Raw genomic sequence first — 17,060 nt, 5'->3', positions numbered from 1 at the left:
CCCTCTCGGAGATGTCGCACTTCGGTCGATCCGGACCTCCGGACATCAAAGACACCTACTTCTTCCTCGTCCTCAACATCACTTTCCGTAATTCCCCTTTTACCCTTCTCCTTCTTCTCCATCCCTTTGCTGAAAGCCCTAACTCTATTTGTTTGGTTTGTGTTTACCTAAACCACCGCGGATGACCTCTTCTCGCTCTTCGACAAGTACGGCAAGGTTGTCGATGTCTTCATTCCCCGAGACCGGAGGACTGGTGATTCTCGCGGATTTGCTTTTGTCCGATATAAGTATCAGGACAAGGCGCATAAGGCAATGGAGAAGCTCGATGGTTCCTCTCTCTCTCTCTCATAGGCCTCTTATGAGCTTAATTAGAAGATAGGGTTTTGTAATTAATTAATTGAATTTGATTTCAGGGAAAGTTGTTGATGGAAGAGAGATTATGGTTCAGTTTGCTTGATATTATGGGTATTGTGTATTTGGTATTTTCTCTCTTGATTTGAAGCTCTACCTCCATCACTTGCATTCTTTGCTTGATCTGAGGGAGGTAAAACTTGTTTTTTCTGGCTTCTGTCACCATCAAAAGATCTCTTTGCCCTTTTTGAGTCTCGCAATTTCATAGGTCTACCTTCATCTGTTCTTTGTTCAGAGTTATCTGCATCCCCTTTTGAATTTTCAAATCTGTCTTTCCTCTTACCAGTTCGAGTATTGTCCAAATTAAAGCTTCCTTTTTTTATATCTTTATCTTTACTTTCACTATCTGTAACACGTTCCTCTGACTCTGTGGACTTGACATCCTTGGAATTTTTACCGTGGGCATCTAGAGCGATAGTAGAAAAGCCGTCCTTCAGTGGTAAATCATATTCATCTCTGGCATGCACTATTTTAATTATGGTATCATCTTTAGTTGCTGAAACATCTGGTTCACTAGCACCAAGTCTTCTTTTACTCTGAACATGATCAATGTGTTTTTTTTTTCTTCATGTGCTTCCTTTGCACTTCGAACATATTTCCTTGCATGCGGACTTGCATCTTTAACCTTTTGGACATGTTGTGGCTCCAATGAACGATTACCAGAATTTTGCTCGGAAGCTGTTTTGAACATGTCCTTGTACGGCCCCAATGCGGAGTGGATGTAAGTTGTTTGTTTGATATTATGGGTATTGTGTATTTGGTATTTTCTCTCTTGTTGTTGCTTCTTCTTCTTCTTCCCCCTCTTGCTTCATTTCTTCTGATATTTTCTCTCTCTCGCTCTCTTCAAAATCCCACAACAGGTTTCCAAGATCGAGCTCCGGCGAGGTTCCGAATGGTGATGTAGGGGATATGGAAAATGCCGAAATAATTTTTTTTTATTATTAACATATTTTCTGTCGGTTTTAGCCGACAAGAATGATTTTATTTATTTTTATAATAAATTATCTGTCGGTTTTATCCGACAGAATTACTGGCGGTTTTAGTATTTTCTGTCGGTTTTATCCGACAAGAATTCATTTATTTACTTATTATAAATAAAAATCATGTCGGTTATAACCGACATGATTTCTTTCGGTTTTAGAGTATTTTCTGTCGGAAAATTCATTTCCTGACGCAGGCAATTCTGTCACTTATTATATCCGTCACTGCATTCATTTTCTGTCAGATTTTTCTTAAAATCTGATAGTAATATACGTTTTTTTGTCGATTTTTGAACTGCCAATTATAGATAATTTTGTAGTAGTGCCACTCCACTTAACAAACATAAACCTCACTTCTACTTTGAGACGCCAAACATCGAATGTCATGAAGAAAGCATTCCAAGCTAGCATCTATAGCCCACTCTCCGTTGAGCATTCGAATCAAAGACTGGGAATCAGACTCAATATCCACCATTGTATCAGACTCAATATCCACCATTGCATAGCCCATCTCTTTGCATGCCATCAACGCCACTCTAATCGCAGCAACCTTCACCATGGCCGCACGCTCATGAGTGTGACAATTTGCTATTTCATTTTTATTTTTGTTTAAAAAAATTAATGTAGAATATGTGATTAAAAAAACTTGGTCACTTAGTCTTACGATCTAATGATATTCTTCTTCACTTGTAAGTAAGACGTCTTAGGTTCGATTCTCGTCAAAGGCGAATTTGAACCACATTATTGCTATTACATTGTGAGGCTAAGCCCACCCCTTCTCCCTTAGTGTAAATAATATGTTTATTAAAAAAAGCGTGGAGATGGGGCATTTTTACTATTTTTCCCTTCTTAATTAAATTGTCTTTTGCAAGAGTTTCAAGAAGGGAAGGGCATTCTTGATATATTGAAAGCTTCACCATTTTAGAGCCCTGGCCTTATATATATTGTTATTTAACCTGTACGATTTATAGAAAGAAAAAAAAGACTTATAATTCAATTGATTGAAAACATCTAGCTATACGCCACTTAGTACTACGATATAATAGTATTTCTCTTCACTTGTTAGTGAGAAATCTTAGATTTAATTCTCGTTAAAGATAAATTATTGTAGACAATATCATTTGTTAAAAAAATAAAAAATGGGGCCATACACATGAGTCCCAATTTATTTGAATATTTGTGTCTCATTGCGACCAAGTAATCTCCCACTTTTTCCTCCTAATATGAAGTTGTCGTTTAGTAATGTCAACGCAAACGCGTAAGGGTCAAATACGTGCCTTGGTATTATATATGATGACTCCTTCCAGTTTCAAAAGTCATATCACACGTTCTCTAATTCTCATGAAACGGCGCCATACCTCCATCTCCCGCTTATATATACCCCCTCCCACTCTCCAGTCCCAACCATAACACCAACACAATCACAGTATCCCTCTCCCCTCCAAATCCCACGCACAAAAGCCACCAAATTTTCTCGAGAAACAAACAGACCCTAGACAGCTCACACCCACAATACAATCATTTACAGACTGACCACCGATTTTCTCGAGAAAATCTAATCCAGTCCAATCCAGGCCAATCGGATTATCAGAATTGAAAATGCCAATAAAAGGAATGAGGAGCTTGTGCTTACACTCCAAAACGCCGTCGTTGGCGGCCTACTCTTCTTCCCCTTCCAGACTATCGGCCTACTCTTCTTCCCCTTCTAGGCCTTCCGTTTCATTTCCAACCCCGCGGCGCTCTCCCGTGAAGAACTTCACAGACGCGATGATCCAGGAGATCATCGACAACGCCGCCGTATTGGTCATGAAGTGGAACCCGGACACCTCCACGTACGCCAAAGTCACTTCCTTATTCTACGAGAGCAAAAACGAAGCCCGGCAGTTTATCCGCTGCGTCACGGACCTCCAGAGTGCCATGCACTACCTCGTCCAGGAGGACCCCACCTCAGAAAAACTCGTTCAGGCGCAGAGCCTCATGCAGGTGGCAATGAAGCGCCTCCAGAAAGAGTTCTACCAGATCCTCTCCATGAACCGGGAACACCTCGACCCAGAATCAGTCTCCACCCGGTCCAGGTCCTCTATCGCCTCGACCCGGTCCAGCATATCTGATGACGACGAAGACGGCGGCGCCACCACAGACGACGACGTAAAGTTCGCCACAGACGCCATCCTCGAAGTCGAACAGGTCTCGGCGATCGCTATGAACGACTTGAAATTAATCGCCGAGTGCATGATCACATCGGGATATTCGAAGGAATGCGTCCACATCTACAAAATCATCAGAAAATCAATCATCGACGAGGGAATGTACAAGCTCGGAGTCGAGCGGTTCAGCTCGTCGCAGATTGGGAAGATGGACCGGGAGGTTCTGGATCTGAGAAACAAGAGCTGGTTGAACGCGGTGAAGATCTCGATCTCCACGCTCTTCAATGGCGAGCGAATCCTCTGCGACCACGTGTTCTCATCCTCTGCCTCGATCCGCGGGTCCTGCTTCACGGACATTTCTCGCGAGGCGGCGACTTTGCTCTTCGGCTTCCCGCAAGTTCTGGTGGCGGTGAAGAGCAAGAAGAACTCGCCTTCTCTCGACATCTTCCGCCTCCTCGACATGTACACTGCCATCTCCAAGAACTGGCCGGAGATCGAATCCATCTTCGGGTTTGAATCCACGGCTGCCGTTCGTTCTCAGGCGCTCAACTCGCTCATCAAACTCAGCGAATCGGTGCTATCTCTGCTCTCCGGTTTCGAGTCCATGGTCCAGAAAGACTCGTCGAAATCCGTCCCCACCGGCGGCGGGATCCACGATCTGACTCTCCACACGATGAATTACCTCTCGCTCCTTACCGATTACAGCAACGTCCTCGCTGACATTATCACCGACTGGCCTCCGCCGGCGAAATCATCCCATCCGGAATCATACTTCGACAGCCCCGTCTCCGACGAAGCTCCTGCACCGGCTATCTCCGCCCGCATGGTGTGGCTCGTCCTCGTCCTCCTCTGCAAGCTCAACGACAAGGCCAAGCACTACAAGGACGTCGCACTCTCGTACCTCTTCCTCGCCAACAATCTCCAGCACGTAATCTCGAAAGTCCGTACGTCGAATCTCCAGTACCTCCTTGGCGAGGACTGGATTTCGAGGCACGAGGCGAAAGTGCGGCAGTTCGCGGCGAACTACGAGAAATTGGCTTGGGAGAAAGTGTTATCTTCGCTGCCGGAGAATCCGACGGCTCAGATTTCTCCCGAGGAAGCGAGATTGATCTTCCGCAACTTCAATTTCGCCTTTGACGAAGCCTATCGGAAACAAAGGACGAGTGTCGTACCCGACCCGAAACTCCGAGACGAGATTAAAGTTTCGGTAGGGCAAAAGCTCTTTGCGGTTTACCGGGAGTTTTACGAGGCGCACAGGATGACGGTCGGGGGCGGGAGAAGCGGGGCGCTTTATGCCAGAATTGCCCCTGAAGATGTTGGAAATCACTTATCCAACCTGTTTTTTCCGACGGATAGTTCTTCGTCGTCGTCGTCGTCGTCGTCGTCTCATCGGCGGAGCCATTGAGACCTGAGAATTATAGCTGGCGCTGATTTTTTGTCTTGTATTTAATCGCCGCTTTTGTGGGTATTTTTCCAGAGGTATATATTTAATCAGTTTTTTAAATTTAGTTCATTATTTAATAAATTAATAATTAAAAAAATAGTTAATTAAATGATTATTGTAGTATACGATGTGTTTTTTTCTTTTGGTTTTCTAGGTTTTGCAAGTTTTTCAAATAATGTAATTGTCCACCATCTAAATGGTATGAAAATGTAATATAAAAACATGGTATGAATAATATTACTCATACCATCTTTTTATACCACATTTCTATACTAACTTAGATAACATCTGATGATGTGGACAATTACATCATTTGAATTAATTAGATTTTTTAATTTAATTCATTATTTAATAAACTAATAATTAAGAAAAACTAGTTAATTAAATGATGATTGTGGTATATGAGGAGTCTTTCTCCTTCATTTCCTTGGGTTTCGCAAATTTTTCAAATGATGTGGCTATCCACATCAGATACCACCTAAGATGATATGAAAATATGGTACAAAAATATGATATGAATATCATTACTCATGTGTAAAAGCGTGCGCGAGAACACGTCAGACAATTTGAATTAGTTAGTTTCTGTTTTCACGTGTAACGACTTATTGAAAACTCTTTTGTACTCTTATAAAATCACCCCCTGTATTTCTGTAAATTTAAAACATTGCCCAATATGTTCATATTCCTTTCACATCCATGCATTAGCTCTTTTTTATTCTGTTTCTAACGAGATGATATTCTACATTTTTCGAATTCACAGTTATGTACTAGGCTAAAGCTAGGATTGTCCAAGTTCATAACTCATCTCTTACTCAATTTTTATAATTGAACAATTTGATTGGAGGTTCCACAAACCCTAAAACTCGCATGTATAATCTTTTTGCGCAAGTATGATAAATCCACATGATAATCAAACTATTTTTCACAAATATGTTAAGAGCTACTTGTAATCTATGTTTAAAATATTAGTATTGTGGAAATATCGACATTCAAATTTGTGGAAATATTAACGGATATATTGAATATCAATATCAGTTGCTTTAGATGGAAGTGATGAAAATTTAAAATGAAACTTTAGGAATTGTCAAATATTAGTTTGGACGAAATATAAGAGTTTTTCCAATATGAGGTAAAGTTTAGACTTCAACCCCCAATTTCCATATCTTTCTTTGATTTTTTGGATATTTCCATGAAACTATCGAACGTATCGACGAAATTTTAAACACTACTTGTAGTGCATAATACTAATAAGCTAAACAGGCGGGTCTCGTATATTTGTCTGGAGGATTGATGATACTGGTACACTGTTATTGTGACATTTAATACTAGTGATACAACATTATGTATAAATTTCTTTTCACATAACATTATACTATTAACAAAAGACGTCAAGATACCAATGTACTGGTCCGTATAAATTTGCCCTCTTGGAGCTTCAATTTGATTGTTACCCCCCCAAAAAAATGGTCCCCAAATTGCGTGAGGTTAATTTATATTGATTGTTAATAAAAACAGAAAGGGAAAACACAAGGAATCGCACTTTTTGTCAAAATGATGGAATGGGTATGATTTGTTGGTAGCTTTACAGCCTTGTATTTGTTGTTTAATCTCTTGTTTTTCTATCAAGATTTTGTTGTTGGAAGCTGATAGAGTGATAGATTTGTTAAACCCTCAATTATTTGTAATTAGAAATTAATCAAGTAGGAACAAAACCGCAACCACCAACCATCAGAAAATATATTTTTTCTCATTTGGTGTGGCTCTTGGAGTTTTGACAAAAACACAGCCGCAGAATCTCGTGAAGGTAGACAAAAACAACTATGTTCATTTATGCGTCATCGCTCTCACTTAAAACAAAACTGCATGAATCAACGACAAGTCGCCGCCCAGTAGAAAGGTGAAAACGTCAACTCTCTAATGAAAAGGGGGAAGTCCTGAGACTCCTTGATTGTGGCAAAGGGTAAGATGCAATCTCAATTAGCCTTCTTGGGTCTAGAAGGTGTGGGTAACCGTTGTTTATTACCAGTTGTCTTTTTTTAAGAAAAAAAAAATTGTATGAGTACCATAAACACAATCATGCTATTCGCAGACGATATAGTGTTGATAGATGAAACTCAGGAAGGGGTAAATGCAAAGCTTAACCTTTGGAGAGAAGTGTTGGAATCTAAAGGTCTTCGCCTAAGCCGATCAAAGACAGAATATATGGAGTGCAAGTTCAGTGCAAATGGAGGCCAAAACGAGTTAGGGGTGAAGATCGGAGATCAAGAAATACCAAAGAGCGACCGTTTTCGTTACCTAGGATCTATCTTGCAAAAGAACGGAGAATTAGATGGAGATCTCAACCATAGAATACAAGCTGGATGGATGAAGTGGAAGAGTGCATCCGGCGTGTTGTGTGACCGCCGTATGCCACTGAAGCTCAAGGGAAAATTTTATAGGACGGCAATAAGGCCGGCGATGCTGTATGGCACAGAATGTTGGGCGGTGAAGCATCAACACGTACACAAAATGGGTGTAGCGGAGATGAGGATGCTTCGTTGGATGTGTGGGCACACGAGAAAGGATAAGATTAGGAATGAGGATATCCGGGGTAAAGTAGGAGTAGCCGAAATTGAAGGAAAGATGAGAGAAAATCGGTTACGGTGGTTTGGACATGTGCAAAGAAGGCCTACTGACGCTCCGATTAGAAGATGCGACTATGGGACAGAGGTTCAGGGCCGAAGGGGCAGAGGAAGACCTAGGAAAACTTTAGAAGAGACCCTAAGAAAAGACTTAGAGTACTTGGATCTAACGGAGGACATGACACAGGACAGAACACAATGGCGTTCTAAGATTCATATAGCCGATCCCACTCAGTGACTTGGATTTTTCAAGTCTCCAACCGAGAAGTTTTCCTCACTCGGGAAATTAAGGGAACACTACCTCAACCTATATGCTCCACTCACAAAGCTTCAACATACAAGCTTCAACAAAAGAAAATTCAAAGAACTTAGCGAAGAAGGCTTTGGTGTATTTAACACAATACGTTGAAATGAAGGAAAGCTTATTTATTGATATCCCCGATAAGTTACATATATGTACATATACTTGAGTCAAAATAAACAAACAAGAGGGAGCCTTCACAAAGGTTGCTTAGGAGAAGTCTCAGCAGTCGGTAGAGCCCCAGAAAGAGAAGGCACCGGAGGGGGATCATTCGGAGCCTCAGTACTGGACAAAACCCTAGAAGGAGGAGGCATCAGAGATTGATCATTTGGAGCTTCATTACGCGGTACAGCCCCAGAAGACGAAGGCAATAAATGCCTTTGGAACAAACCCACAAATCTCTGATGATCAAGTAAAACCTGACCATCAGATTCCTTCATCTGGTCAAGCTTCCTCTTCATGTTTGTAGCATAGTCATGTGCGAGCCGGTGCAACTGTTTATTCTCATGCTTGAGCCCTCTAATCTCCTGTTTGAGACTCATCACTTCAGCCGCCAATGATTCAACTTGGCGGGTTCGAGCAAATAAGCGTTGGGCCATATTAGACACAGAACCTGCACACTGAACACTGAGAGCCAGAGAATCCTTAACAGACAACTCATCAGACCGTTTGGAAAGTAGTCTGTTATCTTTGGGAGTGAGAAGGTTCCTGGCCACTACCGCAGCGGTCATATCATTCTTCATCACGGAATCCCCAACGGTAAGAGGACCAGTAGGGGAGACGAAGGATGGGCGCCATATGTTGTCTGGAGAAGGCGGAGCTGCCTCTTCAACAAGGTTCAAGTCAAAACGACGGTCGGAGGGGCCAGACATTTTCAAAGGTGTTGAAGAGAGAAGAGGTCGGACAAATCAAGATCTTAGAAGTGCAAGAATGGAGCTTCTACTGGTGGATATTCAAGTGTGCTTTGGAACTTAATGTCAGCCCCTATAAAAATCTGCACTCGACGAAGCTTCAGAAATCGAAGAGGCGCCTGCTCAGAAATCGAAGAGGCGTTTGCTTTCTCAAAAGCTGGGCTGCTCAGAGACCACGAGGGTCGATCTCAGAAATCAAAGAGGTGTTTGCTTTCTCAAAAGCTGGGCTGCTCAAAGACCACAAAGGCCGATCTCAGAAATCGAAGAGGCTTGCTTTCTCAAAAGCTGGGCTGCTCAGAGACCACGAGGGCCGATTTCAGAAATCGAAGAGGCACCTACTTTTCCAGCCTTGTCAGCACCTGTCACACGCACACTCAGCTTTGCGGAAATTATGGGCATTCTGTCGAAGATTTCTGGCGAAGTAGAAAGCACATGAATCGTACTGTTCAATCACCCACTTCCCACACGCAACAGTAGCTCATGGGTACCACAGATAACTTTGCCGAAGTTCTCTGACAAAGTTGAGACACGTGAAGCTTGCAGCTCCCACTACATCGCTCTGACCAAGAAGGGTAAAAGAATTGCAAAGAAACAACACTAACAAAGTTTAGACACATAAATTTTGAAGGTCTAGCTACCATATTATTACCCACAAGGGTAAAGGAACAGTACCACTGCTGGATAATTGGAAAGTCCCGGTGTGTCAACCTCTGTGCTTTGTGGCAAGGTAGACTAGCAAACATGCCCAACCTTTACTCACATTCGAGAAAACACTCCTAACAAGATTGCTTGCTCCAAAATCGAAGAGGCACCGCCCTCCGAATCTCGAGAGCCAGACTCCCAACATGATTACTTTCTCAAAAATCGAAGAGAGGGTAAAGGAACAGTACCACTGCTGGATAATTGGAAAGTCCCTGTGTGTCAACCTTTGTGCTTCGTGGCAAGGTAGACTAGCAAACATGCCCAACCTTTACTCACATTCAAGAAAACACTCCTAACAAGATTGCTTGCTCCAAAATCGAAGAGGCACCGCCCTCCGAATCTCGAGAGCCAGACTCCCAACATGATTACTTTCTCAAAATCGAAGAGAGGGTAAAGGAACAGTACCACTGCTGGATAATTGGAAAGTCCCTGTGTGTCAACCTCTGTGCTTCGTGGCAAGGTAGACTAGCAAACATGCCCAACCTTTACTCACATTCGAGAAAACACTCCCAACAAGATTGCTTGCTCCAAAATCGAAGAGGCACGGCCCTCCGAATCTCGAGAGCCAGACTCCCAACATGATTACTTTCTCAAAAATCGAAGAGACACCGCTCTCCGAATCTCGAGAGCCAGACCCCCAGCAGGATTGCTTTCTCAAAAATCGAAGAGGCATCGTTCTCCGAATCTCGAGAGCCAGACCCCCGACAGGTCTGTAATCTTCACATGCAACATCAGCTTTCCAGATACCACAAACCACTTTTTCAAAGTGCTCTGACAGAGTTAAAACATGTGAAGCTGGCAGCTCCCACTACCGTGCTATAACCAAGCAGGGTAAAGGAATAGCATTATTACTTGATGTTAGGGAGACTCCTATATATGTCGACTTCCATCCCTAACGGACAGGCAGACCTGCAAAAATGCTCAACCCTTTCTCTTATCTGAGAGGGCACTCCCAACAAAGCCTTTCGAAATATTCAGCTTTCTTTCCCCCCGATAATACCTCTGTAAACAAGCTATACTAGAGCAAGAATATCTCATATCATCAGGGTTAAAAGCAAGAGTATCCCATATCATGCTTTTTCCCTGTCTTTTCCTTTGGCCTTGTTCTTACCTGCAAGACAAGGAGAAAGAGAGCAATCAGTCAACACTTGGAATCAAGCTTCCAGCCAGGAACTGACTGCCTGGAACCCCTTACCTGATTACCTACCTGGCATTGCTCTCGAGTACTCATCTTCAACATCTTATGCTTCCAGGGAAGATACCGCATCTGCCTGAGGAACAGATAGGGCAAGTGAGAAGGATACAAGGAAGCATGTGGAGACAAGCGTAACAGCACACGTGCCGATACATCCACTACTCTATCAAAAGCAAAAGTATCCCATATCAGCAGGGTCGAACGTACTCTAGATTTGATGGACTTGTTTTGACCCTCAAATTCTTCAGTCGGCCTTATACTCTGGAGGAAACCAGAAAACCCTCCAGCCCAGTTCAAGAATAAGCCTGTGGAAAGTTACTTCTTCAAAAGCAAAAGTATCCCATATCATCTCTCCTCATTTTTCTTCTCTTTATCCTTCATGCTGCCTGCAAGATAGGGAGAATGTGAACAATCAGCCGGACCTCTGATTGCTTACCTTGTTTGTCACCTCTTTCAGCAGATCCCCCAGCTCGGCGACTTGGGGGACTCCTACTACATGGTTTGTATCTCGCTTGACCAAGCATGAAACTACAAGTAAGCTTCAAGTGAAATTGATACATTACCTTGTGCATCTCCACCAGTTACAGATACCACCCCTGGATGGAGGAAGAGTACTTCCAGAGAAGATGCCACATCTACCTATGAGACAGATAAGGCAAGTCAAGACGATACCATACTCCGGTACTTAGAAGTTTCGTGGCTATGAGATCATTCTCCCACAATATTTCCTAATGTCATTTGTACTAAATCATTCACTTGTACTCACTAAAGGAGAGCTTGAACCTATGTACTTGTGTAAACCCTTCACAATTAATGAGAACTCCTCTATTCCGTGGACGTAGCCAATCTGGGTGAACCACATACATCTTGTGTTTGCTTTCTTATCTCTATCCATTTATATACTTATCCACACTAATGACCGGAGCAATCTAGCGAAGATCACAAAAAGTGACCGTTTTCGCTACCTAGGATCTATCTTGCAAGAGAACGGAGAATTAGATGGAGATCTCAACCATAGAATACAAGCTGGATGGATGAAGTGTAAGAGTGCATCCGGCGTGTTGTGTGACCGTCGTAGGCCACTGAAGCTCAAGGGAAAATTTTATAGGACGGCAATAAGGCTAGCGATGTTGTATGGCACAGAATGTTGGGCGGTGAAGCATCAACGTACACAAAATGGGTGTAGCGGAGATGAGGATGCTTCGTGGGATGTATGGGCACACGAGAAAGGATAAGATTGGGAATTAGGATATCCGAGGTAAAGTAGGAGGAGCCAAAATTGAAGGAAATATGAGAGAAAATCGGTTCCGGTGGTTTGGACATGTGCAAAGAAGGCCTACTGACGCTCCGGTTCGAAAATGTGACTACGGGACAGAGGTTCGGGGCCGAAGGAGTAGAGGAAGACCTAGGAAAACTTTGGAAGAGACCCTAAGAAAAGACTTGAGTACTTGGATCTAACGGAGGACATGACACAAATGAGCGCAATGGCGTTCTAGGATTCATATAGCCGACCCCACTTAGTGGGAAAAGGCTTTGTTGTTGTTGTTGTTGTACCATAAACACAATCATGTGGGGTATGTTATAATAAGAAAGGAAAATTAATGAAAATACTTGAAAATTTTGAGTTTTAATTAAAATGATAAAAATGTGTTATAAGTGAATTGTATCAGAAATGACTTTTAAGAGTAAAAATATCATTTTCGTTAAAAGTGAACTGTACTGAAAATGTTTTGTTAAAACTCCCTAATAAGAATGAATGACATGATTAGTCTGTTTCACTCTTAAAATGTATAAATGAAAAGACAAATCTAAACTTTATAATTTAGATAATAACGTTGTAAAATCGTGTTGCATTTACATTTAAAATTACTCTTTTGCTTAGCGGTCAATGTGTTTGACAGAATCGACACGTCGGGATTTGAAAAATCTCAAAATTTGAAATGAAGGCAAGACATTTCTGTGTTATCCAAACAAAGAGACAAAGTCAACTTACAACTGCTGTTGATAAAGTAAAACCGAAGTTTCTACTCATATTTGTGTTAAAGAATTAGTAAGAGAAACATTTTAGAGAAATATTACGAAGATTATCAAAAATGAGATTTTTCAGAGACTGCCTGTCATTTTACGTTTTTAACGTAATATTTTATAATTTTGGTATGAGAATTAACATTAAATTTAGGGATACTTTAAATGCAATCCCTAATCCTTAACATTCTTTGATTAAAATCTTAATAATATTCAAAGTTTGATCAAGGTTCCTTGACTTTGTACACTTCATTATATTACTATTAAAATTTATAGTTTTGACATTAATTGTTTGATATTTTATGAGATTATAATCCTATAAATTTAAAATCCCTCATCTCTACTAATAGAATGCCAGAAGTCTGTTTTGGTGTCTTAAGGCTTCACAAAAAAAAACTGGACACAAAAGCCCTTGAAACAAAAAAAATTAAAACTGAAGTAAATTATGAAACTAAATGTTTCATGGGCATTTGTGTAAAAAAAACAGAAAAAAAATTGACAAAAAAAAAAGAAAGAATTTCAAACGTGGGGAAAGGCTGCATAGTTTCCGTACAGTTTTCAAACTCACTGATTACCAGCGGAAACCAACCCACCCACCCACGTCTCTCCTCTATTCCCCATTTTCTGATGAAACTTCTTCCTCACACAGACTCTGTAACCTCCCACGATTCCACGGACAACTCTTTTCTTTCTGTTTTCTCTCTCTGCCTTTCGCCGTTTGTGAAGCAGAAACCACATACAAAGCTCAAAAGCAGCAAAGGGTTGAAAACTGGCGTATTGTATCCGACGGGAAGATCCCTCTGAAACCAAGGCAATCCAATCTGGGATCCTTAAACCATTGCCATCCAAGAGCATTCCCGCGTGCAGATGACATGCCTGAATGATCAACACCAGCACCCCACCCAACACTAGCAGCCTTTGGTTCTTCCACAGAGGAGGATTTTTCAGAGACGTTTCCCGCATAACGCTGCCAGCATTGTAACTCTCTTCCAAATCCAGGTTTTTTTTTTCTCTATAGCTTTTATCCATCTTTCTCATTTTCCCTGGTAATTTTTACTTTCCCGCATAACGCTGCCAGCATTGTAACTCTCTTCCAAATCCAGGTTTTTTTTTTTCTCTATAGCTTTTATCCATCTTTCTCATTTTCCCTGGTAATTTTTACTTTTTAAGATTAATTTGGTGTCTGGAATCTTGCATATTAGGTGTTTGTGAAAATTCCCCAGAGACTAATCGATAGTTTGAATGTGTAAGTCGAGTGAATTAAGGTTGTTGTAATATATTTGTGTGTTTAATCAGTAATCCAGTGAATTAAGGTTGATGTAAAGAGACCATCCACAAATTAGTACGAACCCAAGTATCAAGGCAATATTTTAATTTTAATTTTAATAATATTAGAAAGCCAGGAGAGTTTGGTGTCTCAAGGTTTCACCAAAAATTTTTGGACAAAAAAACCCCGAAACAAAAAAAATCACAACTGGCCGAAAATAATAGAAACAAATTCGCAAGGGTAATTTTGTCATACAAAATAGACAAATGGGAAATAAAAAAAATTAAAAAGCTTAAAAAAGGAAAAAGAAAGAAAAAAGACGTGAGTGAAAAAAATAAGGGTGGTGTATCGTTTTCAACCGTTTGATTCCCCCACTTTCTCAATAACCTCTCTCAATTAACCATTTCTTCCCTCACACAGAGATCAGTTTCACATCCACTACAATTGCACGTTTGAATCAAAAAAATCAGTTGACCTCCTCAGCCTAAATCTCATCCTTTTCTCCCATACGCTCAAAACGAAAAGTGGTGTCATTCGTATCTTTTTCTCAAATTCAATGCTCTAAATTGTAGGTTTGTGATTTTTATTTATTTGTTCTCTTATCTTCTACTGATGTGGTTTTGTGAAGGTGTGGCGAGGTTTTGCCGGGCGAAGTCAGGGTTCTGGAGTGACAAAGTGAAGTTGCTGGTCGCGGCGGAGGAAGGATTTACTCTGGTTCTTGGCAGCGGGAAGGACTTGAGGAGTTTAAGAGAGATGAGTTAGTGAAGGTTGATGGAGAGGGGCAGTGTGTTATGAAAGATCATGGGTATTTTGGTACGTTTAGCCTTAGCTCCATGCTTTAAATTCGAGTCCTGTGATTTCATTTGTTGGAGAAAGTTTAAAGCTTTATATTGCCAATGGTTGCATAGTTCTCTTCAATTTGTATGGTTGTGATGATACAGAAATAATGAGTTTACGTTCAAATTTTCCAAGACTTTAGAGGTAACCAAATTGACCCTTACAATCTTTTAAGTTGCCATTGCATTCAGATTATTTTTTTGGTTTTATCAAGTGAAAGTTAGAATTGTTACTCTCTTTGATTTTGTTAATTAATGTTGATAATTTTTGTGTAGAAAAGGTGGCAGTCTCTCCTCCGTCAAGGGAGGAGTTATTTGTTGTTGGGGATCTTATGCGCAACCAGATTTGAGAACCAATAAGATGCATGCTTGATCTGTATGGAGTGGAGTTGGGTTATCTGCGCATGTAATTTTATGCAGAGTTTCATAAGTGGGGTTCAGTACCTAATATATAGGTGGAGCATGAAAATGGCTGTAGAAGAATTAAAACCTTCAACAACTCCTCACATCATACATATTCGGAATAAAGTCCAACAAATTAGGTACAACACCATTTCTTACCTATTTATTTTTAGTGGAATTCTCTATATGAGTTTCATGTGAAAATGCATGCGAAGATTAACATTAAGGAATAAAACAAAAACATTAATAATTGAAGCCAAAAAAGTATTAACATATATGTGTCTGTACATGCACACACACATATGAAATTGTCAGGTAAAATGTCCACGGTCTTGACAGTATACACGTTTGAAAATGTGAAATTGTCAGGTATATCTTCCACCAGGTCATCACTACATCATCTATACATTGAACCAATCCTCGCATATAAGTACATCTAAAATGTGTAAGTCGCACGTAGTGCGCCGTAATTAAAAAAATGTCTTTCGCACTAGCAGATCACAAGGGCAGACAATACCAAATGTGGGTATTTATCTACCAGATCACGTATTCAGTCATGGACAATTGTACGTGGCTTTATCAAGAGGAGTATCAGCGTCTACAACAAAAGTCTTGGTAAAGAAAGGAGAATTACACGGTCATGAAGGAGTCTTCACAAAGAATGTTGTGTACAAAGATATTTTGCTTCCCTCGAATTCAACATAAGGTTATATTCTTTCTTTTATTGTTTAATTCCCGTTTTCAAATTTTAATGCAATTCAATTACAAATAATGCTAATATTTGATTCTAACCGAACGCATTAAATTTTCAACAGGACGGCGATATGAGTTCATGATATGAAGAACCGTCAAGTGTATCAAGGCCAATTGAAGTTCTTGGATTGTTTTTATACTTTTTACTTAGCTTTTAGTTGCAGCTAAATTATAAGGATCTTCTATGTTATTTATTACTTTTTTTTTTTTACAAATTCTAGATAAATACTTTAAATTACTACCTGTATTATTAGAGATGATAATCGTCTTTATTTTATGTTTCTATACATTGAACCAATCCTCGCATATAAATACATCTAAAATGTGTAAGTCGCGCGTAGCGCGTCGTGATGAAAAAAGTGTCTTTCGCACGCGCGTGAGGACACTGTAATAGGCACTGCTGTGTGTGAGAGAGTATCCACGTCAACAACTTCAAATTTATTGCTTCCTGTTATGTGCAGCCATATCATACTTTCTAAACCATATACATTAACAATTACAATGGAAAAAAAACTAACACAATACACATTTAGGGGCGCGTACCCGTGATGCAAAAATGCCTCTCGCATGCACATTAGTGCGTGCAGAGAGGCTAGTTATAATATTATTAGAAATGGTTACAATAAAAAAATTCAAACATTTTGATTGAATAAATGGATAAAAACTATGTAAAAATAATAAATAATAAATGGCAAAATAATGTATCCATAGTGTTAAAAAAATTGGTATATTTTATAAACAAATTGGTACATTTCACATTTAACAAAGTGGTACATTAATAAAGAAGAATGGGTACATTAGAAATAAATTAGGATACAGATAAAAGATTAAAAATTATGAATACAAATGAATTTTAAAAAATATAGGCGCTAAAAGAAATTAATACATGGGTACAAAATAAAACTAAAAAGAAAATACTACAAATTTAAAAAAAAAAATGTTGCAAATTAAAAGTGGGTACAAACTAAAAACATAAATATATGATACAAAGTTTAGGCATAAAACATAAATATACCATATGTAATTTTTCTATCATTGATTAAATGTCACGTGACGGTATACACA

The 17,060-nt window shown here is 40.1% G+C and overlaps 1 protein-coding gene and 1 long non-coding RNA gene across 2 annotated transcripts; both read left to right on the top strand.

Moving 5' to 3' along the window:
• Positions 1–2,775: 2,775 nt before the first annotated feature.
• On the top strand, positions 2,776–5,042 carry LOC126592980 (exocyst complex component EXO70H1-like). Its single transcript, XM_050258817.1, has one exon. The coding sequence runs from the start codon at positions 2,991–2,993 to the stop codon at positions 4,941–4,943; it is 1,953 nt and encodes a 650-aa protein (XP_050114774.1). The 5' UTR covers positions 2,776–2,990; the 3' UTR covers positions 4,944–5,042.
• Positions 5,043–15,290: 10,248 nt separating this feature from the next.
• Positions 15,291–16,293, top strand: LOC126592982 (uncharacterized). Its single transcript, XR_007612846.1, has 3 exons — positions 15,291–15,382; positions 15,740–15,948; positions 16,058–16,293. It is a non-coding gene; the product is annotated as an uncharacterized LOC126592982 (long non-coding RNA).
• Positions 16,294–17,060: the final 767 nt, after the last annotated feature.

This window comes from Malus sylvestris, chromosome 12 (genome assembly GCF_916048215.2).
Source record: "Malus sylvestris chromosome 12, drMalSylv7.2, whole genome shotgun sequence".
NCBI lineage: Eukaryota > Viridiplantae > Streptophyta > Magnoliopsida > Rosales > Rosaceae > Malus > Malus sylvestris.
The sequence above is the reverse complement of the archived record's forward strand: the minus strand, read 5'-3'. Positions and strand labels throughout refer to the sequence as shown.